Below are 27343 nucleotides of genomic sequence, written 5' to 3' on the forward strand. Positions count from 1 at the left end.
TACCATACATATAAATATATAAATATTATATATATATGTATATATACACATACCATTTGATCCATTTAAAGTGTACAATTCATTGGCCTTATGTCACTTCCCTGCCATCCACTTCCGCAGCAGAAACTGCCGAGGCTCAGGTTTGCAAGGATGGTGCCTGTGTTCCTCACCGTCTAGTCCACAGGAAGGCCAGCCCTGATGCCTTCTCTTCCCCTCTCCTCTTTCTCACAGGTGCGTGTTTATGCGGCTGGCCACCATCTGTGTGCTGGTGTTCACGCTGGGCTCCAAGATCACATCCTGTGGTGACAGCACGTGTGAACTCTGCGGCTATAACCAGAAACTCTACCCGGTGAGCCATGGCCTTGACTCCCAGCCTCAAAGCAGGTCTGGCCCCATGCCGGGCGTGGTCAAGGGCTTGGATACTGAAGTCTGTGCAGGAGCGTAGGGGCAGCGGGGGTGGAGATGATTGAGAGCACAGAAGGCTGGCTTCCTGGGCTGGGCGTGGGTACTTGATTATGTCTCCATGTCTTGATTTTAGTGCTGGGAGACACAGGTGGGACAGGAGATGTACAAGCTGATGATCTTCGACTTCATCATCATCCTGGCTGTGACACTGTTTGTGGATTTCCCCAGGAAGTAAGTGTGGAAGTCCCTGCCACCCCCACTCCATGACTGGAAGCTCCCAATCCAGCTGTTCTCTACAAGTGCTGGGTGACTTCACAGTTAACCGAGGAACCACTGACATCTGGTGACTTTCAAATGACTCTAGGCTGTTGACACCATGGCAGCATTAGCCACTACATCTTTAGGTGGTACCCTGGTACCGGGGGTGGAGATGGTACCACCTCCCACAAGGTCCCACAAGACCTCCTGGTGTTGAATTCCTGTACTTGATGCAGCCAAGGCCCTACCAGGGCATTCACACTAGGTGTAGCTTCTGGATCTGGATTCACGCCAGCTTCATGCTGATCATGTGACTATGGACAAGTTATTTATCTCAGTAACAAGAGACTGAATTTCTCACCTGAGACAGGGACGGGATGATAGCAAGGCCACCTCACAGCCTTTCCCTGAGAATAAGCAAGATAGCCGTCTTAGTTAGGGTTTCTATTGCTGAGAAGAGACACCATGACTACAGCATCCCTTACAAAGGAAAACATTTAGTTTGGGGGCCTCTCTTACAGTTTCAGAGGGTCAGTCCATTATCGTTATGGCAGGACATGGTGCTGGAGAAGGAGCTAAAAGTTCTTCATCTTGATCCACAGGCAGCAGGAGGAGTCTGTGACACTAGGCATAGCTTGAGCATAGGAGACCTCAAAGCCCACCCCCAGTGAAACATTTCTTCCAACAAGACCACACCCACTCCAACAAGGCCACACCTACTCCAAGGCCACACCCACTCCAACAAGGTCACACCTACTCCAACAAGGTCACACCTACTCCAACAAGGTCACACCCACTCCAACAAGACCACACCTCCTAATAGTGCCACTCCCTGTGGGGACCATTTTCTTTCACGCCACCACAATAACCGATCCAAACAGGGAGAATACTCCGTGGCACAGAACTCAACAGAGTGTGACCCTCACCATGGTGACCCTCCTCACCACTGTGACCCTCCACACCACTGTGACCCTCATCACTGTGACCCTCACCTCTGGGACCCTCCTCACCTCTGTGACCCTCCTCACCATTGTCGTCGTCGTTCTTCCGGGAGTCTTAAGGGACTCTCGTCTGCTCTCCACACAGTCAAGGCACCCAGGGTGTGACGATGCAGGCCTGTCATTCCAGCACTCGGGAGGTTGAGGCAGGAGCATTCTGAGTTCCAGACCAGCCTGGGCAACTTGAGCAGATAATTCAGATGTGGAATTATCCAGAAGTCCAGTGAGCCCTAAAGTTAGATACTAGGAAAGGAAGTGTAGGGGCCAGCAAGATGTCTCAGAGAGTAAGGCACTGGTCACCCACCTGAGGTTGCTCACTGGGACCCACATTGTGGAAAGGGAGAACTGACTCCCACAAGTTGTCCTCTGGCCTCTACACATGTGCTATTGCACATCTGTGCTCCCGGGTACATGCATACATATGAACATACATAAACGACATTTCCTGAGGACCTGAATTCACATCTCCAGCACCTGTGTAAAAGCCTGGAGTGGCAGCTTGTGCCTGTAATGCCGGCATTGGAGAGTTGGAGATGGGAGGATCCCTGGGCTCAGTGACCAGCCACTTCAGCCCAATCAGTGAGCTTTGGCTCAGTGAGAGACCCTGCCTCAAAACATAAGGTGGAATGTGATTGAGGGAGTCATCTGATGCCAGTCTCTGGCCTCTGCAGGCACATTCACACACCCACATGCACAAACATGCATACACACACACACACACACACACACACACACACACACACACACGAACTTGCTATGTCAATGATGTCGGTTGGTGGTGGATGCGGTTCTCTTGCCTTAGGGGCACTTGTAGACTCAGGTAAGAATGTGTCTAGTTTGTTTCCAGGCTCCTGGTGAACTACTGTGCCTCCTCGAAGCTGACCCAGTGCTGGGGGCAGCAGGAGTTCGCCATCCCAGACAACGTCCTGGGCATCGTGTACGGACAGACCATCTGCTGGATCGGAGCCTTCTTCTCCCCGCTCCTCCCCGCAATCGCCACCTTGAAATTCATTATCATCTTTTATGTGAAAGAGGTGAGGAAAGCGGGTGGGGCTCACACCCTGCACCCCTCTTCCTGTCGGTGTGATATTGCAGTGCTGTGGGCAGGAACCCAGTGCCTGCCGCATGCCAGGCCAGGGGTGCAGCACTGAGCTGTGTCCCCAGCCCCATCTGAGGCACTGACATGTTCGAAGGCCCTCGAGACATATCGTAATTACATGTCCCTCCAACCCAGGGCCTCCTGCGATGTCGCTTCCTTAATATGTGCTTACTCTAGGAAAAGGCTTCCAGTAACTTTGCACCTCTTTTTGCTGTATGTTTCTGACTAGCCTCAAATCCCCGATCTTCCTGCCTCGACCTCCCAAGGGCTGGGCTTACAGGTCGTTTTTGTTTTGTTTTGTTTTGTTTGACAACTTTCTAAGCACATGTAAGAATTGCTTTGTTCCTGTGACGTAAATGTAGTTTTTATAGATGACTGACTGGCTGAGCTGAGTCTCAGCTAGGAATCAAACAGCAGTGGTATATTTCAGCGACATGTAGCCAAGAGCTTGTTGATTCCTGTTTTGTGATTTGGGAGTCCGTGCATAGCTTTTCGGGGCTTGGTGACTGGCACAGCTCATGTCCCCACACATTGTGGCAGGACCAGATGCTACAGGGGTGAGGAGGCCCTGCACGTGACTGGCTTGCCTGGACTTACTAGTTTGTTCATTATTAATAAAGCAAGCCACACTCATTATTTTCAAATGAAGACGGAGATTTTTTAAAGATTTCTCTCTCTCTCTGTCTCTCTCTCTGTGTCTCTGTCTCTCTGTCTGTCTCTCTGTCTGTCTGTCTCTCTCTCTCTGTCTCTCACTCTCTCTGTGTCTCTGTCTCTCTGTCTCTGTCTCTGTCTCTCTCTCTCTCTGTGGGGGGGTGGTGGAGGGCAGAGGTGTCCTCAGATGAGTTACAGGAAATCGTGAGCTGCCTGGTGTGGGTGCTAGGAACTAACTCAGGTCCTCTGTAAGATCAAGATTAATACATGCTCTTAGCTACTGAGCCATCTCATCAACCCCCATTCTCATTAAACAATAAAACAAGCATATAAATAGTAATTACCACCCTTCTCCTGCCACATTCTTTGTTAATAAGCCTAAGATTTATTTTTAATTAGTTCATTTCTTTTAAAGTGCTGGCACTTGAACCCAGAACTTTGAACATGATAGGCAAGTACCATGCCATTCACCTACATACCCACCCCAAGTCTAAAATTTTTTGATTACCTATCAATTTAAATATGGAAATAGTAGTGTTCCTAATGATGACGGTGACAACAACGGATAATAATACTGTTAGCTGGTGCCCCTCAGTGCCCACACTTCCTTCCTGTGGTGCTCACCTCCAGCCTGGAACAGCCACTAATGTCTTATGAAGGAGGATGCTGAGGCTCAGAGGGTTAACTGGCCCGAGGTCACACAGTGTGAGCATGTTCCCGAGTGTGAGGGTCACGTGTGGCTTGCTGCCGCTGAGTATGGCTGCCCACCCTGTGAGTGGGCCCTTGCATTGGGCGAGGCTTTATCTGGCTGCCGTGGCCTTTGGCCTGTGTTCTCTTGACTTCATTTGGAAACATCGGTTACCTGATGTCACCAGAGGAGACAGGATTGTGGACCCATTCACGGGGAAATACTGGTTGGCTGGTGAGTTCCCGTGTGCGGTGTAGTGAAGGGCATGTGGGTGGAATGGGTCACTGGCCTCTTGTGGGACACAGGCTCCAGGCCCGGCCTGCTGGCTGAGTATGCCCTAGAAGTAAGCTCACAAGTTGTTCCGGTTCCTGTGGAATTCAGACAAGTTTCATGTCCTACCCAGAAATGCAGGTGGTTTGTTTGTTTGTCTTATTGGAAATAGTATACTTTTATTTTTCTTTCTCTCCTTTTCTACTTGATATTCCCTTCAAGTCTTTTTCCCTTGGTGTAAATATTTGTTTCTAACACATAGGAAAGATTATGTGCTTATTAAATGTTCAAGCAAAATGTCTCCTTAGTTGTCATAGATCATTGTAGATCCATTTATTTATATTTAAGTCCCTGTGAATAATAAAATAATAAAACTTTAATAAGTTTATGCTATACAGGGCCTTGAAATTTAACATTTTCATCCACTGTATGGTATGTAACAGGTATATCATTCTTTTTTTTTTTCCATTTTTTTCTGAGACAGGGTTTCTCTGTGTAGCTTTGCGCCTTTCCTGGAACTCACTCTGTAGCCTAGGCTGGCCTCGAACTCACAGAGATCCACCTGCCTCTGCCTTCCAAGTGCTGGGATTAAAGGCGTGTGCCGCCACCACCTGGCTGGCATCTCATCCTTTTAAAGTGCTGTGTGCATTCTGTCTCACAGATCACTTTAAGGAGTCCCCACGGTTAGCTTTTAACATTCCTTCTGGATTATTCCCTCTCTTCAGCAGTTGTAGTGTCACCGTGTTTTGGTCCATTCTTCCTATTATGTCATCAGCATGAATTTCTGCTGCCGGAATCTGTGCTGAGCATCCTTTTTGATCTGTGCGATACTGTCCCTGGCAGGGTAGACAGTCCTTAGTTGCACTGCACTGTGGGACTCCACTGCTCAGGACTCTTATTTTTTTCTCCTTTCTCTTTTGTTCCACAGTTGAGTCTTCTTTACACCTGCAGACCCTCCCCAAGGCAGTTCAGAGCATCCAATTCTAACTTCTTCTTCCTGCTGGTGTTGCTGATTGGGCTGTGCTTAGCAATAATACCGCTAACAATCAGCATGTCTCGGTAAGTAGTTCTTCATTTTCTAAACTGCTCCTCTCTTTTGTGACTTGCATCTCAAGAACTTAGAACATTCTTCATGGGCTTTTCTAGAGCCCATGGACGTGCCTGCTGGCTTCTCCTGACCTACCGTTTTTTTGATTTTCCTTTGTTTTGATTGGTCTTGCTACTTTTAAACCCCAGTGCTGGGGAGCAGTCGGTGACTGCTTGGGGGATGGAGACAGGCAGTTCCCAGGGCTCACTGGCCAGCCAGACTGGTCAAAAGGGCAAGCCCCAGGTCCAGTGTTCACCGAGAAGCCCTGCTTTAAAAAAGGAAGACACTGATGTTGACCTCTGTCTCCAGGCACAGAGAGGCACACATGCACATGCATTTGTACACACACACACACACACACACACATGCACACATGCACATGCACATGCATTTGTACACACACACACACACACACGCACGCGCACGCACACGCACATGTGCACCCATACACATGCACACACACACAAAGAGGAGACATTGCTATTTTATTCCTGCCAGTTTCAAATTTCTCAGCTGTCCCAGCACAGTCTTCGCAGGTTTATTTTGAAGCAGCGGTCGTTCCCACTTCCCCCACTGTGTTCGGCTGTCCAGTCATTGTAGTCGTCTTTGATTCTTTAAGGACTCCAGGCCGTTTTCTCTGTCTTTGGATTAAGAGACTGGGGAGTACGTATTTGTCTAATATGTTCGTTCTGTGACATCAAGCTTTCGTTTCTGCCTTGAATGACGTGCAAACTGAAAGTTAGACCTAGAGAGCTGATGTTATCTCAGGGTCAGCTTTTTCAAACACAATACTGCAGGAACTTCTGGACTTGGAAGTTGGCTGTAGGCTATTGTGTATAAATATGCTGGCCATGCATTGGCAGGCCTCTCAGCCTGGGCTGCATTCCCTCCCTCTCTGTCCTCGCAGCATCCCTTCCTCGAAAGCCTGCGGGCCATTCACCAACTTCAACACCACCTGGGAGGTTATCCCCCTGACTGTGAGCACCTTTCCCAGCTCCCTTCAGACCCTGATCCATGGCGTCACCTCGGAAGCCTTTGCAGTGCCGTTCTTCATGATCATCTGGTAAGTGACCGCCAGACCAGACCAGTATGTCTCCTCTCACTTGGGAAACAGAGGATGTGTGTCAGAATGGTTTTTGTTACTGTGACAGAATACCAAGAGAATCGATTTAGAAGGAGGAGAGCTTCATCCTGGCTCGGGGTTTCAGACACTCCATTCCATGGTAACTTGGCCCTGTTGCCTCTGGGCCTGTAGTAGCCAAGTAGAGCATGGTTGGTGAAAGGAAAAGTATCAGCTCAGGACCTCCAAGACCAGGTTCTCAGCACAAAGGAGATTTATTTGTCCCAGAGCCACAAAGGGCAGGGAATAAGAGACAAAGAGGACAGGAGATAGAGGACAGGGAGAAGGGGAAGGGAACAAGGGAGAGGGGGACAAAGGACAGCCTCTGCGTAGAGAGGAGACAGACATGGCCCGTAGGAAAGTGGCAGTTTATAAAGGAAAAACCCCGTGTTAGGATGAGTGTTTAATTTTAACTGGGCATGTTGATTAACCAAAGGAGGCTTTTGATGCTGGACTTCAACACTTTGATAACTGGACCTTGTGTGGTCAGCCTCAGGAGGAGGAAGTGGCCAACTAAGGGAATAGACCTTGGTGGCTAGCTTTAGGAATGTAATCTAAATGGTTTTTAGCAAGGCAGAGGGAATGGGAGAGAGGGGCAGGGCCTGCCAGAGGCACGCCCACCATGCTCGGGCTGGCCAGAGTCCCTTCAGTGGGAGTGCGTGGTACAGGGCATGTTTACTTCATGTCCACTGGGAAGCAAAGAAAGAGAAAAGGACCTGGGTTTCGATATGCCCTTCAAGGACACACCCCACACCCCAGTGACCTACCTTCCTCTTGCTAGACCACATCTCCTAAGTACCACCTGCTGGGAGCCACAGTTTTAGCACATGGGCCTTTGGGAATACCCCAGAGTGTCACACGCAAGGCTTGACAAGTCACTGAGCTTCTCTGAGCCTCACTTTCCCATTTTAAAATGACATAATAACACTTACTCTTTTAGGGGAATGTTGACTAGACTCAAAGTTTACACAAATAAGGCCTGAGCCCCATGTGCTTGCTTATAAAAACAGAAGACATGGCCTATTTCTACCATCACTGGTGGTTTGCTGAAATCTCACACTCTATGGGGAAAAGAACCCCACAAAACAATGGATCAGTGGGTGGCAGAAGACTCTGGAAAGTAGCTTGTGCTTGACCCCTGCCTCTGCCATGTCTAAGCCACAATTAACTGAAACTGACTGCACCTTCCACACCTTAACTTACAAATCACTCTTATCCTATGATATGATTAGTCGGGGGTGGGGTGGGGGGAGGAATCTTATTCCTCGCTGAGATTAATAAAATGACTTAGAGATGCTAAGCTAGCTGACCTGGATGTCGAGAAACTATACACATTGAACTATCAGCAATGGGTTAATAATTCGCCCAATGCCCCCTGGTGGTGGACATCTGCTCTGCCTTTGCTGTCTTTGGAGGCCTGTGGCTTGAAGAGACTTGGAGAATCTCTACATGTCCTGGTTATTTGGTCCTCATTTTTATCAGCCCTGTCTGGGGACATTAGGCAGGACTGAGGTGAGATTGGCCTCTCCGTGAAATGGGGGCTTGCCCTCTGTCCCACCATAACTTGACCCCATCTGAGACCCAGAGCTGCAGACAGGAAGCTGTTAGTGGCTTTTTGTCCTAACCTTGTCGCCGAGTTTTCCTGTATCCATCTCATAGATGAGGATACTAAGGTCAGAGTGCCTGCCAAGTGAGCGTCCCCAGCCAGTTACTAATAACTGACTTTCTGGACTTTTCCTCTTGTCACTTTGTCATCCCACATGTCAGGGGAGGAGCATCTGTAAATGATAATTAGCCTAGAGAGTTAAAGACTTCTAAGTCAGACTCTCCTGGTTCCAGCTGTTTCTTCCATCTCTTTGGGAGATGTGCAGGCTTGGCTGCTTAGCTCTTTTTTCTAGCTAAAGAAAACATAATCCAGAGGAAACAGACTGTGTTGGTTTTTAGCGGCCCTGCAGGTGTCACAACCCCCGGATGAGTATCGGGTGGTTTTTAGCGGCCTGCAGTCCTGGGGTGCTTTCTGTTGACCTGCAGATGGTGCACCCTCCCAGTGATTAAGGGTGGTCTTCAGTGACGCAGGCTCCCTTACGACCCATCTGTCTGTCTTGCAGCCTTATCATGTTCTACTTCATCGCACTGGCTGGAGCACACAAGCGGGTGGTGGTCCAGCTCCGAGAGCAGCTGTTCCTGGTAAGGAAGCACAGACCCAGAGGGTCACCGCCAGGGATATGAAACCAGGACTCCGGGCACGATGGCACAGGCCTGGAATCCTAGCACTCAGGAGGCCGGGGCAGGAAGGTTGCAAGCTCCACATATGCCTGGTCCACGCAGTGAGTTCTGCACCAGCGAGAACTAAGGGAAAACAAAACAGCCCTCTCTCATTTCCTTCACTCACTCGGTTCATCCGGTACCACACCAGAAAGACGGAAGCACTGAAGCGTTAGAGAAGCGATGGATTTGGAATGGAGAGAGAGTTCAGGGTATAAAGTGCTGCTGCACATGCGTGAGGACCCGAGTTCAATCCCTGGGAAAGGCAGGCATCATGGGTGCATTTGTAGTCCCAGCGATGAGGGAGCAAAGACAGGTGGATAGCTAGGCTGACTGGCTGGGAAGCCTAACCTACAGGCAAGTTGCTGGTCTAATTAAGAAACTTTGTCTTAAAAAATGGTGGACAGGGAACTGTAAAGAGGGCTCAGTGGTTAAGAGCATGTGTTGCTCTGGTAGCTTCCAATCATCCATAACCCAGTTCCAGGGAATCGGACACCTTCTTTTGACACTCTGCAGACACCGGGCATGCACATGGTACACATACATACATTCAGGCAAAATACTGGTGCATATAAAATAGACAAATCTAGAAATAATTTTAAAAACAAATACCACCGCCATCTCCCCAACCCCACTTGAGAAATGGTGCCCGAGGTTCACTTGTGGCTGCCACATGAATATCCACATACATGCACACATGTTCTCCCACCTCCACATGGACATGTACACTTCTATTAGGGCACATACACACAATAAAATAAATTCTGAAAACTAATTTCTGTGAAGATCCTAAAAGCTAGGTTTGTGGAGTGACGGAGGAGCCAAGGCTACGGCAGCCAGCGGCTGTGGAAGGCCTGCTGAAGGAGGTGACATCAGGGGTGAGATGGGATGATGGCAGTTGCAGGTTATTAGAGGTCCTTATGGGCTGGAAGGACCCAGTGTGGGAATAAGCCAGGCACTCTGGGGAGACCAGAGCATGGGTGTGTGTGACTGGAGGGCTATGAAGGATGGGTGGGGGGCAAGATGATTCTTTGACATTAGCCAGAGGTCACGACATTGCCTGGCAGATCTTAGAGGAGGTTTGGGTTTTGAGTATTTGGGTTAAACTGTCTGCCTATCTGAGACTGGGTCTGTGTAGCCCAGGCTGGTCCCAAACTCAGTATGGAGTCAGGGATGACCTTGCACTTGTGATCTTCCTACATCACCTCCTAAGGGTTGGGGTTACAGGCATGGACCACCACACCCAAGTTATGCAATGCTGGGGGTAGAACCCAGGCCTGTATGCATGCCAGGCACTCAGCTCCCATGTATATTTCTAGAAGATCTCTAACTATTATGTGGACAAGGGCTGTGGTGGGGACCCCAGTAAGGGAGACAGGTCAGACTGGAAGTCATGGTGGTAACCCAATGGCCGGATCCCTTACCTTGAGTCTGAATAGAGACTCACTAGATAGAAATAGTTTCGTACATTTCTAAACCTATGAGATGAACTTTGAACCTGTTTCCCTTTGTAGGAGAGTCGTGACAAGCGTTATCTCATCCAGAAACTAACAGAAGCTCAAAGGGATGTGCGGAGCCAGCCAGTTTGAGCATGAAGACGCTGCCTGCAACTTCTCAGCATGTGACTCTGACGATGACCCTACAAGTCCACCTGGGTTTGAGTGGAAATGTTAAAACATATTTTTCTAGACTTTAAGGCTTTAAGCAACCTAGCCAAGTGGGCTGACACCTGGAAAGCTGTGGCTCGGACGGCCACCCAGGCTGGCACCTGGAGAGCCACAGCTGAGGATTTCACCCAAACACTAACTTCTCAAGCGGCTCAGGCTTTGTAATTGAACAGGGAGAGACTTTTATTTATTTTGTTTTTGTTTAGACTTTTGTATTTTTTAAAGGTTTGTATGTGTTGTTTTTTTCAAAGTAAAACTGAGTTCCCCTGTCTCCGAAGCTGGGTGGTTTCTTTGGAAGCCTTTACAGGCTGAGTGAGTGCCCTCTCAAATGCCAGTGGTGACTTAAAATTAAACCTGACTTCTTTTTTCAAACGAACATGCATCTTCAGGTGCTAAAGGCTGGGAACAGCTGATAAGAATGTGGAGAGACCATCATGGTAGCCTCTGCCACGTGCCCGGACCACACTTGAATTTCCGCCCATATCAGTGTCAGCCCTCGAACAGGGACTGGGGCAGGTTGGAGCCCCGCTTCTCGGCTCTCCAAGCCTTTTCTGCAGCCTTATTCACTCCTCAAGGGAAAGTGACCCTAGCTGACTGGTTAGTCCCAACCTTCTGTTTCCACCTGCTCTGAGTTCGGAGATTTGGTGACAGAATTGGAGGAGGGTAAAACCTTGCAAGGTGGATGGACAGTTCCTCTCTGTTTTCCAAATGTCTCTTCCTTGCATGGAGCTCTTCATTCCTGAAGGACCCCAAATGTTTCAGAGCCAGGCTACAATGTGCTGTTTGGCATTGAAGCTGTGGCTGAGGCTCAGGGGTTATATGTGTGATTGCAGATGTAGATCCATGGCCTAGCCTGTTCATAAGAACAGCCCATAATACAAACACAGGTTGCCTTCTGATTACTTAAATACACGTTCCAAAGGGCTAGGTTTTGTTTGCGTGCATTTAAAACTTTGCATGTGTGTACCTTTGTTTTTATAAAACATTACAAAAACGGAGTATCTCTTAAGATCTCCACTACAGTAAAAACCATATTTAATAAATACCTCGTCATATGCTTTCCCAACGCTGACCCTTTTAATAGTGTCTAATTCAATCTGCTTCCACTTTAAAGTCTGTCAGAGTGCTGCAAGCCCTGTGACAGATACTTTGAGTCTTCTACTGGTTTTTACTGCCTCCTAACCTTTTCTGACATTTAAAATTAGGTTCATGTTTTAGAAAGCTGCCAAGAAGGATTTCCCTCCTCCAACCACTGCCTTGTTTCTCAAAAATGATTGGCTTCTTGCTCTGGAAGCAAAGCAAACTTGTCATGGCTAACACATCTGTGTGTGTATAAAGGGTTCCCCACTCCGTGTGTGTGTGTGTGTGTGTGTGTGTGTGTGTGTGTGTGTGTGTGTGTGTGTAGATGGAACTCATCCTCAAGCCCAACACAATCATTTCTTTGATCTTCCATGAAGTGGTATTAACACAGGACGTTTTTGTGCCTGTGAAAATGTGTTATTTCCTAACCTTTTCTTGTATTTGAAGATCTATGAATTTTTAAACCTAACAGGAATTTTGAATAAACCAAAGTTTATTCCATCCTCATTTTACAAATTCTAATTGTTGGCATTTTTGCCTAGTGCCTTCATATAATATTCTTGTCCCTCACCGTGCTCCTGAAGATTATCTACTTTCCTGTTTGTACAGATGGTAGATAAAATGAACAATATGCTGTTTTCTTTGTTATAAAATGGACAGCAAAATATGCCAATTAGTGTGTTAGTTTTAGTTAATGCTGCTAATGTGCATACCTCTTACTTGAATGTTTTGATAACTTTAATAACCAGGCAATGTCAGTTTAGTTTTTAAACCATACCGGCTCTCTAACAGATGTGTTAAACTACTGATTACACTGTGTCTTGAAAGTTTTAAAGTGTGTGTGTGTGTACTTGAACCCACAGAAGCACCTCATCAAGAATCAAGTGATGAGGAAAATTGCAATACTCTGTAAAGTTGATCTTTATTTTTCACTGAAGTTAGAGAAAGTAGCATTTTGACATCTGATGGATGTGTTTGATGAGTTTTATCACTTCTTGGTTTTCCTGAAGCCAAAGAAAGGCATGTCTATGTGTTTGTGTTTAAAACTTCAAAGACAAAGATATTTTAAATATTTTATATCTTAGCACCATAGAAAACAACTGTTAGTGCTTATTTTATTCTATAAAGATATAATAAATATTGAAGTAGATATATATGTGTTGGGTATGTGTTGTGAATACATATGTCTGAATTTCTTCTTAATAATAACTTAAAGTTCTGTGCAAGTAGCTACATCCTTCTTTTTACTGGCCGCATAGCATTGCACAGCAGTGATACACATGTCCTGTAAGCATGCAGCCACTAATGGGTACTTGAAGTGGGTATTGTCGTTCTTCCCCTACACACAACACTGGAAGATTCAACTTAAAAGCCTCTGCAAACATTTTCATTTTGCCCTCTTCTTCTGTAGGTTCTTGCTCTTTTTTTTTTTTTTTTTTTTTTTTTTTTTTTTTTTTTGGCAGACTGGCAGGTTCTTGCAGTCACAAAATGGTCTCATGTGTTGATATTGTGTTCCCCAAAATATTGCGCACCCTAATAAACTTATCTGGGGTCAGAGAACAGAACAGCAACTAGATACAGAGGCCAGAAAATAGTGGCACACACGCCTTTAATCCTAGCATTCCAGAGGCAGAAATCCATCTGGATCTCTATGAGTTTAAAGCCACACTGGAAACAGCCAGGCATGGTGACACACGCCTTTAATCCGAGGAAGTGATGGCAGAAAGCAGAAAGGTATTTGAGGCATGAGGACCAGGAACTAGAGCTGGTTAAGCTTTCAGGCTTTCGAGAAGTAGTTCCGCTGAGATTCATTCTGGATAAGAACTCAGAAGCTTCCAGTCTGAGGAAACAGGATCAGCTGAGGAATTGGTGAGGTGAGGTGGCTGTGGCCTGTTCTGTCTCCCTGATCTTCCAGCATTCACCCCAATACCTGGCCCCAGTTTTTTTTTTTTTTATTAATAAGATTCATGCTACAGTCTCATCCCAGTAAAAAGGAGAATCTAGTTAGACATGTCTTTAGTTTGCATTAACTCTTTTTAAGTTCACAAATAAGATCTCGCAGCTGAAAATCTGATGGGCTGCTATCCACTTGGCTAAGTATTTGGAAACAAGCTAATTCATTTTTTTTCCAGGGTGGCACAAGTCCCAACCCTGTGAGAACTTCTGAACACATCCTGACGCTGTAGTGTGCGGCTTTCCCAGAAGCCTGACCAGAGTGAGAGAAGTGACGGAAACATGGGATGTACCCTTGCTGTGTGACTGTGAACAAATGTCTTCACCTTCTTAGACAGTTTCCTTACATTTAAAATACAAAAATAAGACCAATTGCTTTTCTGTTTCAGAATTTGATTAGGGAAGCACATACTCCTTGTTCCCTTTTGGAACATAGAAGTACTTACCATAGAAACTATGAGACCATTGAAAAACTACAGAGGAAAAATTAAAATTACTCATAAGTACACAACTTTTTTTTAAATGAAGTACAGAGGCATCAGTGAGGCTGAGGCAGGCAGACTGCGAAGACTTCAAGGTCAACCTGGACTACACAGCAAGTTCCAAGACACCTGGAGACAGGGTGAGACTGTTGTCTTATAACCAAAAATAAAAAATAAAGCACAAATAGAGGGAGAGAAGAAAAAAATTGTAGTATTCTCACTTTCTCCACTTAACTGTTTTTTTTATTTTATCCAAAGTTCTTTCACAGTTCATGGTACCGACATACACCTGTGAGCTCCGGAGGCTGAAGCAGCTGTAGCTGAGGCGAGCCTGAGTTACCCAATCAGATCTGAATTTTAAAAAAATCATTACACACATTCCAGGAAGCTGCTATCTGTGCTCATGAATCACTTTTATTTATTTATTTATTTATTTATTTATTTATTATTATTTATTTATTTTAGCATTCTCTTGGGGTAACATTAAATTTTTTAATGTGATTTGTGAATTGTTGTTTTGGGTTTTTTTTTTTTGCTCTTTTGGGGGCCTGCCACCCAGCTTCAAATAAATCACACATGTAGGCTTTTTTCTAATTATGAATGCCTGGCCTTAGCTTGGTTTGATTTCTAGATTTTCTTTCTTTCTTTTCCTTTTTTTTTTTTTTTTTTTTTTTCTTTTTTTTTTTTCTTCTTTTTTTTTTTTTTTTTTTTTTGAGACAGGGTTGCTCTGTGTAGCTTTGCGCCTTTTTCTGGAACTCACTCTGTAGACCAGGCTGGTCTTGAACTCACAGAGATCTGCCTGCCTCTGCCTCCCAAGTGCTGGGGTTAAAGGCATGCGCCGCCACGGCCCAGCCAAGCCAGCTTTTCTTAACTTATCCCATCTGCCTTTGGCCTCTGGGCTTTTCCCATTCTCTTACTTCTGTTAATCTTCCTCTTACTCCATGGCTTGCTGGTTGTGTAGCTGGGTGGCTGGCCCCTGGAGCCTCCTCCTCCTCTGGCTGCTAGATCTCTTCCTTTTTCTCCCAGATTTCTCCTTCTATATATTCTCTCTGCCTGCCCACCCCACCTATCCTTTCTCCTGCCTTGCCATTCATTGGCCATTTAGTTCTTTATTCGACCATCAGGTGTTTTAGACAAGCACAGTAGCACAGCTTCAGAGTTAAACAAATGCAACATAAACAAAAGTAACACGCCTTAAAATAGTATTCTGCTACAGTGAGTATGTGTCCTGTGTGTCTGCAGAGTCCACAGGAGGGTGCCTGATACCCTAGAGCTGGAGTTACAGGCAGCTGTTAGCCTCCTGGTGTGGTGCTGGGACTCAAACCCAGGTCTTGCAAGACCAGGAAGCACTCTTAACCTCTGAGCCATCTCTCTGCTCCAATTTTAACATTTTACTTCCAAAATTTTTCCACAACTAGGACATCATACATCTCAACATTTTTTTTTCTCCTTAGATCTAGAAGTGCAACACATGGCAAAGGCTTTGAATATGTGATGGTTTGGGGATCGAGATTTAAGCGGAGCATGACAAGGGAATGTTATAGCACCCTCACTGCCGCTAATGTTGAGTACTTGGTTCATCTTAATTTTAAGTTACTGTAGTATACTAATTTGAACACATAGTTACATAGAATAGCTTAGTAGCTTCAATTATTTTACAGTAGCTATACATCAAATATATACAATAACCAAAGTTCAAGCTAAAGCTCCCTTAAAGGCACAGCTTCTGGTGCACCTATAATAACTGATGTATATCATAGGCATTTTTTTTTTTTTTTTTTTTTTTTTTTTTTTTTTTTCGAGACGGGTTTTCTTGTGTAGCTTTGCCTTTCCTGAACTCACTTGGTAGCCAGGCTGGCTCGAACTCACAGAATCCCAGGCCTCCTGATGCTGGATTAAGCTCCCCCCCCCCCATTATAGGCATTTTTTTTGTCCTCATACACATTACTTACTTTCAAGTTTATTTCTATTGGCTAGACCCTAGGTGTCATATTAATGGATATGCACTTTTAAAGGGTTAACGTATGTTGCTAAATTTTCCTTCCCTCAATACACAGCCATCTTCACCACTAATGTGCGCCAATACACACGGCCAGAAATAATCCAGTAAAGTATGAAGAGCAATGTATGAAACAAATCTCAATACGAAAATTGAGAAGGGATAGGAAATATTGTGAAATGAACTGTCAGACCCACAATTACACCAAACACTGGAGTGTTTTAGCACGTAATTTCTACTGATTTTTAGGTGTAGAGAGCCTGCAAATAGAGAAAAATAATCTTCGAAAAGCGGGGGAAACAAAGGCCTCAACATGACTTAGGGGTCGCCTTCCCAAGACGGTGGGCAGTGCACCTGGGTTGCTCTCCAGGGAAACTGCGCATCCTCATCCATAAAAGCAGCCAAGGCCCCTTCATGACGTCACAATGATCGACAGAGAGTACATCCAATAGAGTTCTTGCATCGGCCATTTCCAGCCAATCGGTGGAATGCCGGGTCTAGGGGCGTTTCCTCTGGTTCCGGTCCGACGCACCGATGCGTCATCACCCTGAGCCGAAAGCACGATTGGCCCGGGCGCTCGGGCCGTGGTTGCATTGCCACCGCGATGAGCGGCGCGAGGGCGATAGCGGCTGCTTCGGTGTGGCACCTGCAGAAGGGCGCCCGGAGGCCCTCCTCAGGTACCTGCCGCTTGCGGCCGTGGGCCGGCGCAGGGTTCCCTGCCGGGAATATTTGAAGGGGAGGTCACGGGTGTCACGGGGGAGACGTTCATTGCGTCACAGGCGCGCGACGTGGGGGGTGGGGTTTGTAGCACACGTCGAAGTGATTGACAGAAACAGGTGGACTTGCGCAGGGTGCGGGGGCACCGAGTGATTACCAGCCTAGACGTGACGTCAGTGCAGATGTGGAACTTGAGTGTCCTTGCAGTATCACTGTAGTCTCCACCGGGGCTTTCTCGATCAAAGTAGCCCTCCGTCGGCAGCTTTAACCTGTTAGAAATGCAGATTTCTGGGTTCCGCTCATTATCTACTTGGGTTGATATGTGTTTCTTTCTAGATTTTTAAAAAATTGTGTGTGTGTGTGTGTGCGCGCGCGCGCGCACCATAATTAATTGTCATAGATGCCAGAGCGGGGTTTAAATTTGGAGCTGAAATAACAGGCAGTTTGTGAGCTCCTGTATGTTGGTGCTGAAAACCAGCTCAAGTCCTCTGCAAAGTGCAGTGCACACTCTTAACTGCTGAGCCCTCTTTCCAGCCCTGGTATCAGTATTTATATCAAGCTCCTCATGGGACTGTTTGCATTGCAAAATCTGAGAAACATTGAATTTGGAATGGAGAGAAGTGGATCTGGATTCAGATCTGAATCATGTATTATCTGAGCTGCCCCTGAAAATTGTGAGGCCATTTTTGCAAAACTAAATTCTTCAGGCATCAGATCTCTGTTTTGTCTGATAGCAATACTATTTGCAATTTTGAGATTTTTTTTTCCTTAATTTTTTGGAGTTGAGGACCTAACCCAGGGCCTTGAACTTGCTAGGCAAGTGCTCTACCACTGAGCTAAATCCTCAACTTGAGATGTGTTTTTTTATAACTACCATCTATTAAATAATTTCATCAAAACCACGTCTTGGCCGGGCGGTGGTGGCGCACGCCTTTAATCCCAGCACTCAGGAGGCAGAGCCAGGCGGATCTCTGTGAGTTCAAGGCCAGCCTGGTCTACAGAGTGAGATCCAGGACAGGCACCAAAACTACACAGAGAAACCCTGTCTCGGAAAGCCAAAAAAAAAAAAAAAAAAAAAAAAACACCTTCTCAAAGGGGGTGAACATTTGAGATCCTCTAGTCTAGGGCTTGGAGAGTATAATGGAAGGGTTTGCCATTCAGTTTCCTCAAAAGAATTTACATTTTAAAGGGGAGTTTAGTTTGTGAGGTCAAACCTAAGCTGTCAGACTGGGTCTCTAGTCACCTGTCCACGGAGCTGGTGTAAGTCCCAACCTGGGCTGCCAGACTTTGCACCCTGAGCTGTTTCAGACTATCAGCACGGGCCTGCTTCCCAGGGAGACTGGGGAAGGGCATCACGGCTTGGGGTGTGTTCCATGGGCTTCTGCTGTGCCCTTGGGAGGGGAGAGCCTTTCCTGAAGCCGCTGTCACGTGAGCTGCCTGGTGAGACAGACTTCAGCCTTTCCAGATGGCCGTATGTGTAAGGCGTGATTTTAGTGAAATCTTTTGGGTTTGAGCATTCCAGATGACAAAGGCATTGATAGGCATGTCCAGCCCTCAGGGCTCGTTTATGGCCTTGGTTCTAACATGTCTTTCATTCTGTACAGGCCGGTGAGATGGCTCAGTGGTAAAGGTGCTTGCTGCCAAGCATACGGGCCTGAGTTCCATCCCTGGGCCCCACATGGAGGAGGGAGAAAACTGATGCCTGCAGATTGTCCTCTGACTGCCACATGCACACCAACACACACACACACACACAACACACACACACACACACACACACACAGAGATATATGTCATTGTTTCAGAATAAAAAGGACAGTATCAGTATCAATGTTCTGTGTGAATGATGAAGGACTGTTACTTGCATTTCCATTGCAGCCTATGGAAGAGGCATCGTCGTCAGGTTTCACAGTTCAGGAATGACCTTAGACAATATTAACCGGGCAACTGTGGATCGAATCATCCGGGTGGATCACGCTGGTGAATATGGAGCAAACCGCATCTATGCAGGGCAGATGGCTGTGCTGGGCCGGTCCAGTGTTGGCCCTGTCATTCAGGTGAGCTCTTCCCTAAGTCTCAACCTATCTATTGCATTGGCAATGTATCTGACGCCCACAGTAATCACTTTTGCCAGTATGTCCCAAAGGGAGGTTCTGGGAAACAAAGAGCGCATGTTCTGTTTATATAAAAGCACAGATACAAATTGAACATGACTGGGTGTGGTGGTACATGCCTTTAGTCCCAGTACTTGGGAGGTAGAGGCAACTAGCTCTCTGTGAGTTTGAGGCCAGCCTGGTCTACATAGGAAGTGTCAGTCAGAAAGAATGGGGAGAGAGGAAATATAAAAGAAAGAAATTGAGTGTGGAAATCAAGTGTATTTGTGGTGGGAATGTTTCATGGTAGAAAAGGCTGAAAAATCCCTTCATTAGGGGAATGTTCCACGTGCCAGGAGGTCATTGTAGGCTTCTCCAGTCACAGAGTGCCAGAGAGAGGGCTTTATAGTCCCAAAGATCCAGTTTTCCTTTGTAGTTCTCTCACCTTCTGTGACCTTGAAGAGGTCACATGACCTTTAGGGTTCCATTTCCCTGTGTAAACTAGCCTGGTAAAACTCTAACTTTGGTTTGGTTGGGGAACAAACAAGCTTATCTGGAGCTGTTGGCACCGTGCCTGGCACGTGGCAGGGTAGCATGTTGTCCCTTCAGATTCGCTGCAGACACCTCAGTCCCCAGAGGTCATCCATGTGTAAGATGGTCTGTATCTTCAGGAAGCCCCTGCACTGTGCATCTCTACCTTGAAGCATGTCAAGGCTACTGAGAGGCCCCCATGCCAGGAGACTGCCACACATTTGCTGTTTCTGTTTCCTGTCGCGAGCAGTCTGTGTGTTTTCAGGACACAGTTCTTTTCCGTTATTTCCACCTGTGGTTGCTTGAACCGATGTCTCAGAGCCTGGGGTTCCCGAGGGCTCACTGTGCAAGATGAGCTGTGAGTCCTCAGGGTAATCGGTCTGCCCTAACAAGGCATTGTGTGGATGGCAGGAGTAGCCTGCCTCAGCCATGTGGATGGCCCCGGTGTTGAGGAGACACTGACGGTCTCACCTTGGCTGCTCTTACCCTTCTGTCCCCGTCCTTTGTGTGGAGTCTAGAAGGAAATGACACTGTACACACAGATGTGGAGCCTGGTCACTGAGGTGTGTGTGACTCTGAAGGTGTGGCAGTGTGGGCTCTCAGCTTGTCTGCGGTGCAGCTTTGGTTCTTCCTTTGCCTCGCAGGCTCTTTTTGAGAGATTCTTCTGTGCTTTGCTTTTATCTTACGGATACAGAAGGGATGGGAGGCAGCAGTTCTCCTCATTACACCGCTTCCTCATTGCCTGCTCTGTGCTCCGCCACACCACAGCAAGTCCTCAGGGTGTAGCAGGCCCCTGTAATGCTTGCCGCTTTTTATGGTTTTGTTGTTGTTTTGTTTTGTTTTCTTAGTTTTTTAATTTTTTCTTTCCTAGAAAATGTGGGATCAAGAGAAGGACCATTTGAAAAAATTCAGTGAGCTGATGGTTGCATTCAGGGTCCGACCTACGATTCTGATGCCCTTATGGAACTTGGCGGGCTTTGCACTAGGTAAGTGTCTGTTCAGGAGCAACTTGGGCTGTTGGTATTGGGTTGGTTGTTCATGTCCTCACCCAACCTTTGTTATTTACTTAGTGTTTTCATAAACTTAAATTGAGCTGATTGAATTTTTTTTTGCTCATATAACTTTAAGATAGAATCACCACTTTCATAAATAGAAAAGTATGATACACACAGAGGGAAGCTAGATAGTGAAGTCACAGCCAGATGATGTCTCCTGGTGATTCTAACCTGAGATCAGCTTGAGTGCTGGGCATGGTCGCCCACCCCTTTAATCCCAGCACTCAGGAGGCAGAGGCAGGCAGATCTGAGTTCAAGGCCAGCCTGGGCTACAGAGTGAGTTCCAGGACAGCCAGGGCTACACAGAGAAACCCTGTCTCAAGCCCCTGCCCCAAAGGAAAAAAAGAGAAGAGCAAAGAACCCAGTGTCACGCTCTTGGCTCTCAGCAGAAGGGCCAGGGCTCATTGAGCCTGCCTGGTGGTGCCAACTTGCAGCTCCCCACTCAGGTGGCCGAGGCAGGAGGGTGGAGAACACAAGCCTTGGCTACACAGTAACTTCCAGGTGAACTTGGGTTTCGTAGTGAGGCCTTGTCTCAAAAAACAAAACCAATCAAACCAACCAAATAAAACAGAAAAATGCATTCAAAAAGCACTTGTGACTGGCATCTAGTAATGAGCTCAAACTGCTTCTAAACATGGGGTAACTGTCTCAGAGCACTCATGGGAATATCTAAATGTCCAGTAGTTATGCTTAGCAGGTATTACTGACATCTAGAGGGTAGACATTGGGTGACATTAAACATTTCCAGATGTAGGGCCATAGAAACCATGTGTGTTGAAATCCACCCTTCACTGGCCTGGGCATAGCTGGCCCTGCCCCTGTCTGGACACTGCAGCAGGGAGCTGGCCCTAACCCTCATGGGAAAGCTCCCCCCCCCTCCCATACTCAGGAGAGATGGCTCCACCCCTTGCCTGAGGGAGGGGGCCATCCCAAAGGTCTAGCTAGACTGACCAGCTCAGCTACCACCCAGACCCACATCCTGGGCCTTGGGTCGCCTCATTCTAACATCTGCCCCATTTATGACCTGCTGGAGCACGTGAAGGGGCCAGTCCTGCGGAACCATAGCCACAGGATCTCCATGACTCAGGGCAACAGCAGCATATCCAAGAGGAGTTTTGGTGAGAGTTCAGTGATGATGATTGTGTGTACCAGAGGCCAGAGGCCTTGAACCAGACTCACTGCAGTGAACGTTTGTGAGTGGGGCTGATTGGACAGAAGGGTGCACTGTGTGACACCGCAGCTCCCAGTGCCACTAGGATGAATGAAGGGGTTGGAGAGGCAGAAAAGATGGAGGAGCAAGGTGGCTTTCGTTTCTTAGTTGTTGTTGTTTGCTTTGTTTTTAATTAATTTGGGGGGGGGTTCTTTTCGGGGTGATGCTGTAGGGGTGAGGGGTGGATATGGAGCGACTGGGAGATGAGTGGGATTGGGTGCATGATGTGAAATTACCAAAGAATCAATCAAGAATTATGTTTATATAAAATCCCCAGATGCACGACACAACCCTACCATAGAGAGTTACCAGCCCAGATGTCAGGATGCTTCACAGATATGCTTGACCAGCAGCATGCGGCTCATGCTTGACCTTGTATGACGATTGCAGGGGCAGGAACTGCCTTGCTGGGGAAGGAAGGGGCAATGGCCTGCACTGTGGCAGTCGAAGAGTCTATAGCTAATCACTACAACAACCAGATCCGCACGCTGATGGAAGAGGACCCTGGGAAGTATGAGGAGCTGCTGCAGGTGACTGACTGTGTTCTGCTTGGGGGGAGAAAGGGCAGGTGACAGGTGGTGAGAAGAAGGAAGTACGGGTACTAAGAAGGTGGGCTTAGACAGCGGGGTGGGCGAGCCCTCTTCTAGGTGAGACAGACAGGTCATACAGCTCCAGCACAGTGAAGCCTAGAACCAATGTCTCCTGAGTCCACAGCTGTGTGTCCTCTGCACATCCATGATTCAACAGCACATGGGCTGTACAAAGAAGACACCAGCTAACATGCTAAGTTGGACAGAAAAAAGTCCCTGAGGCCTCAACCTACACAAAGAACCATAGGCAATGGAGGGAAGCTGAGACGGGAGAGGTGGCCTTCTCCAGGAAGAGTACACCCATTGGTGGTCTGGTACCAAAAGGTCAGCCCTGGAAGCATACATACAGGTAGCATTTGATAAACTGAGCAGGTTATATTTAAATATGTCTATACAAACACATATATGCATGCAATAACAATTAGTGAAAAAAGAGGCTATAAATTTAAAGGAAAGCATGGAGGGGTTTATGGGAAAGTTTGGAGGGAGTAAAGGGAAGGGTGAAGTATGGTAATTAAATTATAATCTCAAAAATAAAATTAAAATTATGATGATGAACTCTTTAGGCTGAGTGACTGAAGTGCTAGAGCACCCCAGGTAATTTTCTACAGGAAAGAAGGAACTACTTAGCCCAGGCTGCTCTTGAATTAGTGGGTACAAAGGATCCCCCTGCCTCAGCACCATCCCTCTACCCCCCAGTAGTTTGTTTGGATTTTTGTTTGTTTTGTTTTCGAGATAAAGTCTCTGTTTGTAGCCCAGGCTGTTCTTGACTCTCGGTCCTCCTGCTTCTGCCTTCTGAGTGCTGGGGTTATAAGTGTGCATCACTATATCCATGTAGTCGTTTGAACAGGAACAGAACGGCCCCCACAGGCTCATATTTTGATTTGTTAGTCATCGGGGAGTGGCACTATTTGAGAAGGATGAGGAGGATTAGGAGGTGTGGCCTTGTTGGAGGAAGTGTGTCACTGGGGGTGGGCTTTAAGATTTCAAAGCCCAAGCCAGGCCCAGAGCCTCTCTCTTGGCCTGCAGATTAGGTTATAGCTCTCAGCTGCCCCTCCAGCGCCATAAGTGTCGCTATGCTCCCTGCCGTGCTGATAATGGACTAGCTTCTGAAGCTGTAAGCCAGCCCCCAATTAAATGCTTTCTTTTATTTATAAGAGTTCTTTTGGTCATGGTGTCTTTTCACAGCAATAGAACAGTGACTAAGACAGGCCACAACTCTTAATTTTTAAAACCTAAATCAGCAGTTGGCAAACACCAGCCTGTGGGCCAAGTTTGTTTCATAAGTAAATCTTATTAGAGCCACACCCGTGGTTTCTCTTGCAATGCTGTTCTCCCTGCTGGAGTGACAGAGCAGACGCTGGCCTTTCATAGGAAAAGCATGTGCACCTCACCTATAGATAGAACCCGATGCTCTGGCCTGGAAATGGGATGAGCAGCAGGCGACCTAGAGTGCTGACTTACTTCCGCTTGGATTCCTTTTCCTTTTCAGGTCATCAAGAAGTTTCGAGACGACGAGCTTGAGCACCATGACACTGGCCTGGAACACGATGCGGAGTTGGTAGGGATAGCCTGCTGCTGGTGATGCTTGGGAACTGTTTTAAAGGTGGAGGGGCCCAAGGCTTCTGTTCCCAGAAAGACATTTGAAAGTAAAGGTCAGAAGTTAAGAAGCCAGCTACTTGGCAGAACGCACACAAGCTCAGCCTTGGTCCAGGGTGAGGCTCCCGCGTCCTACTCTGTCATTATCCCAAGAAACAACCTAGGGGTTCAGTGGCCAGAGATGCCGCCAGCTGTCTGAATGGCTTTTGTTTCGAATTAAATGACTTCCCAGATCCTGTTTCTTATCCAGAGGAGCCCAAACCCTGCCCTTCCAGTGAGTCCAAGTCTCACATCTAAACATAGATGCACCACATTTGGTCTGGTTGCGGTTGTTTAGGTGTTGGGGTTGAACCCCGGGTCTTGCTAGGTAAGCGCTGTACTACTGAGCACGGCTCTTTCTCTGTTTGCGTATCCCCCAAGAAGTACTGCAAGACCAAACTCAGGGTGCTCTGCTTGCTAGACAGGCCCTCCACCACCCAGCTACATTCCCGCCTTTTGTTCTCCACAGGCTCCAGCGTATGCCTTGTTGAAGAGGGCTATCCAGGCTGGATGCAGTGCGGCAATATATTTGTCAGAAAGGTTTTAAAGTATGTTTGTTGCTCCATTTCCAGAAAAGGTGGTCACTCAAAGAGTGGTGATTGCAGAGGAGGATCTGTACAGTTATCACCGTGTGCTTTTTGTTAATAAACGACAGTATGTGGTCCTTGGAGGTTTGGGCCATTGTTTTTCAACAATGAAACTGTGGCAGCTGGGTGAGGGGGTGCACGCCTTTAATCCCAGCACTTGGGAGGCAGAGGCAGACACATCTCTGGGTATGAGGCCAGCCTGTTCTACAGAGCGAGTTCCAGGGCAGCTATTACACAGAGAAACCCTTTCTTGAAAAACAAACAACAACAACAAAAAAACACACCAAAAATCTCTTTGGTACTGGTTTCCTGGGTTTTCTTCTGCTGTGAGGGTGGCAGTTGACCAACTCTACTCACCTCACAGCACATGTAGCTGGTCTTCCTTTGATCTTTAGTTAATTTTGGCCTAAGACATCAAGAATGCATCATTCATTAGTTAGCAGGAATCTTTTTTCTTAATATTTATTTTATTTTTATTTATGTGTGTGTGTACATATGTTTGAGTGTCTGGAGGCCAGAAGAGAGTGTTGGCTCCCCTGGAGCTAGAGTTACAGGCACTTGTGAGCTGGGACCCAAACTCAGGTCATCTGGTTAGCATCATGTGCTCTTAACCCCTGAGTCACCTCTCCAGCTCCTGCAGGAACCTTTAAAAGGAAAAGAGGTTGAGTTTGCTGTTAACAGATAGTTATTTAAAACATGAAGATGTTTAAGATGGGGTAAGCAAGACTGGGAAGTCCATCCAGGAAGTGACTGCACCTTCTGAATATCACATGGCACGGCAAAGCACTGTGGTCTCAGTTACGTCTCCGGAGAACGCTCACCAAGAGCTGATGGTATTAGGAGGTAGTGGTTGAACCCCTCACCTGAGAGGGGTACCCTAAGGGAGCAGAGACTTGGGGGTGGTTAGATGAGGGAACGGAGCCCTGAGAAGTGAGATTAGTGCCCTTTTAAAAGTGAGGCCTGACGGAGACTCACAGTCCCTTCCATGTGCCACAAAAGCTGCTGACCGTGGGGACACAGGCACCTTGATCATGGACTTCACAGCCTCCAGAGCTGAAAACAGGAAGTTCATTGTCCACATGCTCCCCAGCCGACTGTATTTTAGTAGCAGCCCACATAGACTGAGACAGGACGGCATGCTTCCGTTAGGTGTGGTGATGTAATCCCAGCACTCTGGAGGTGGAGGCAAGAGGACCATCAGGAGTCCAGGGTTGTCCTCAGCACAAGTTTGAGGACAGCGTACATGACACCCTGCCTCATCAAACAACCACAAGAAAGCAAAGACTTGTGGATGATTTACAAATTGAATTATAATAATTTCCATAAGCTCTGCTGCCCCCAAACAAACCATACTGACTAAAATTTAGCACTTTTGTGAATTATTTTGTAATTTTTAAAAATTTCCAAATATATTAAAAAAACAGGCTCAAGCTGAGTGTGGTGGTGCACACCTGTTCCAGTGTGTGGGAAACAGGGAGGTAGATCTCCGTGAGCTGGAGGCCAGTCTGGTCCACATGCATTCCAGGCCAGTCAAGGCCACATAGCGAGACTGTCCAATACAAAAACCAAAACCAAAAAGACAGTAAAAAGACCAGGGGCCTCTCACAGCAGCGCTTCCTTGGAGGCTGAGGTGGGAGTCCGAGGTCCGTCCCGGGATTGGTGGGTTCTGTAGCTTAGCTTCCCCTCATCAGCACCCCGTGGTGGGGGGCTTGCTGCAGGGGCTCCGGCTTTGGAGGACGATGGACACCTGATAGTTTCCACCAACACTCTGCGACCTCTTTCTTTTCTGCACTTCAGTGTATTTAGTACTCAGGAGGCCGAGGCAGGAGGACTACAAATTTAGGGCCAAGGTAGGGGCCATCGTGAGACCCTGTATCAAGAAAACAAAATGGGGGGCTGGAGACATGGCTTGGTGGTTAAGAGCACTTGCTGCTCTTCCAGAGGACCAGTTCAGTTCCTGCGCCCATAGTAGGCAGCTCACGACCATCCTCAACTCCAGTTCCGGGGGATCAAACACCCTCTTACATCCGGGACCAGAACACACGGACACACAAGTAAAGATAAAGAAAAAACAACAACAAAAGTGGTTTTAACTTTGTGGCTAGGTAGTAGTAATGAGCACGAGAAGGAGGGGCAAAGGTGGCTGTAGGTTCTTCTGCGGCAGATTGCCATCGGAAGTCTGCAGTGTAGTCCGGCGTAGCTGACAAAGCCCAGCTCAGGTTGCTTCTGTGTCTACACTGTTTCATGAGCGGCCATTTTCCTTCTCTCCTGTGTAAGATCAGTTGTCCTAGTGCACAGTAGGTGGAGGGAGGCTGAAGACATGCTAAGGGCGATGCCCTCAAGCACTCGAACTATGGAAACAGTCAAGCACTCGATGAACTATGGAAACAGTAGACCCGCCAACCACTCGGAAGCCTCTCCTGGCTCTACCTCTCCACCTCTCTCTCTCAATGCCACAAGCTCCCCGATCCATTTTCTCCTGGCAGCATGGTGACGAGCAGCAGTAAGCTCAGAACCCCCCACTCCAGCCGACTTGTTCCAGTTCCAGCTCCTTTGAAAGTCCCCATGGCTGTGAACAGAATTCCAGGTTACCTGGCCTTCTGGGGCCCGTCCCTGCCTCACTCAGCTCCAGCCACTGGCCTCCTGTACTTCTCACAAATGCCAGGCACAGGCCTGTCTGATGCTCTTCACAGTGGCTGTGCCCTCTGCCTAGAATGCCTTTTCCCCCAGACAGTGGCTGTCAAACCCCTCCCCACCCCCTCTCAAGTTCAAACTCCAACATCGCTCTAGAAGAAGCCTACAGTAGTAGCCAGTTTCTGTCTCTGTGACCAGAATGTGAGAATAAATTAAAGATTCTAGCTGGTGTTTTCAGTTCACCATTGCTCCGCCCATGCGCTGTG

General features: G+C 47.2%; 2 protein-coding genes across 2 annotated transcripts in view; both read left to right on the plus strand.

Moving 5' to 3' along the window:
* Positions 1-10785, plus strand: part of Tmc7 (transmembrane channel like 7) — a 48685-nt gene extending 37900 nt beyond the window's left edge. The window contains exons 10-16 of the mRNA XM_028867788.2: positions 232-349; positions 539-636; positions 2509-2695; positions 5298-5428; positions 6364-6519; positions 8685-8763; positions 10356-10785. Of these exons, the coding sequence (XP_028723621.1) occupies positions 232-349; positions 539-636; positions 2509-2695; positions 5298-5428; positions 6364-6519; positions 8685-8763; positions 10356-10430 (844 nt within the window). The 3' untranslated portion in view covers positions 10431-10785. The remainder of the gene's footprint in view (positions 1-231; positions 350-538; positions 637-2508; positions 2696-5297; positions 5429-6363; positions 6520-8684; positions 8764-10355) is intronic.
* Positions 10786-16539: 5754 nt separating this feature from the next.
* Coq7 (coenzyme Q7, hydroxylase) lies at positions 16540-24526 on the plus strand. The gene is made up of 6 exons (XM_028867787.2): positions 16540-16699; positions 18618-18796; positions 20235-20349; positions 22019-22158; positions 23711-23779; positions 24326-24526. The coding sequence occupies exons 1-6, from the start codon at positions 16627-16629 to the stop codon at positions 24401-24403; spliced, it is 654 nt and encodes a 217-aa protein (XP_028723620.1). The 5' UTR covers positions 16540-16626; the 3' UTR covers positions 24404-24526.
* The last annotated feature ends 2817 nt before the right edge of the window (positions 24527-27343 follow it).

The sequence above is a fragment of the Peromyscus leucopus genome, chromosome 1, assembly GCF_004664715.2.
Source record: "Peromyscus leucopus breed LL Stock chromosome 1, UCI_PerLeu_2.1, whole genome shotgun sequence".
NCBI classification, from domain to species: Eukaryota; Metazoa; Chordata; class Mammalia; order Rodentia; family Cricetidae; genus Peromyscus; species Peromyscus leucopus.

What these genes read in the sequence shown, in the direction of transcription:
- Coq7 (XM_028867787.2), top strand. Translation starts at nt 16,627, where the DNA reads ATGAGCGGCGCGAGGGCGATAGCGGCTGCTTCGGTGTGGCACCTGCAG. An exon ending in CGCCCGGAGGCCCTCCTCAG is followed by an intron (nt 16,700 to 18,617) that starts GTACCTGCCGCT and finishes TTTCCATTGCAG; the next exon opens with CCTATGGAAGAGGCATCGTC. An exon ending in GTGTTGGCCCTGTCATTCAG is followed by an intron (nt 18,797 to 20,234) that starts GTGAGCTCTTCC and finishes TTTCTTTCCTAG; the next exon opens with AAAATGTGGGATCAAGAGAA.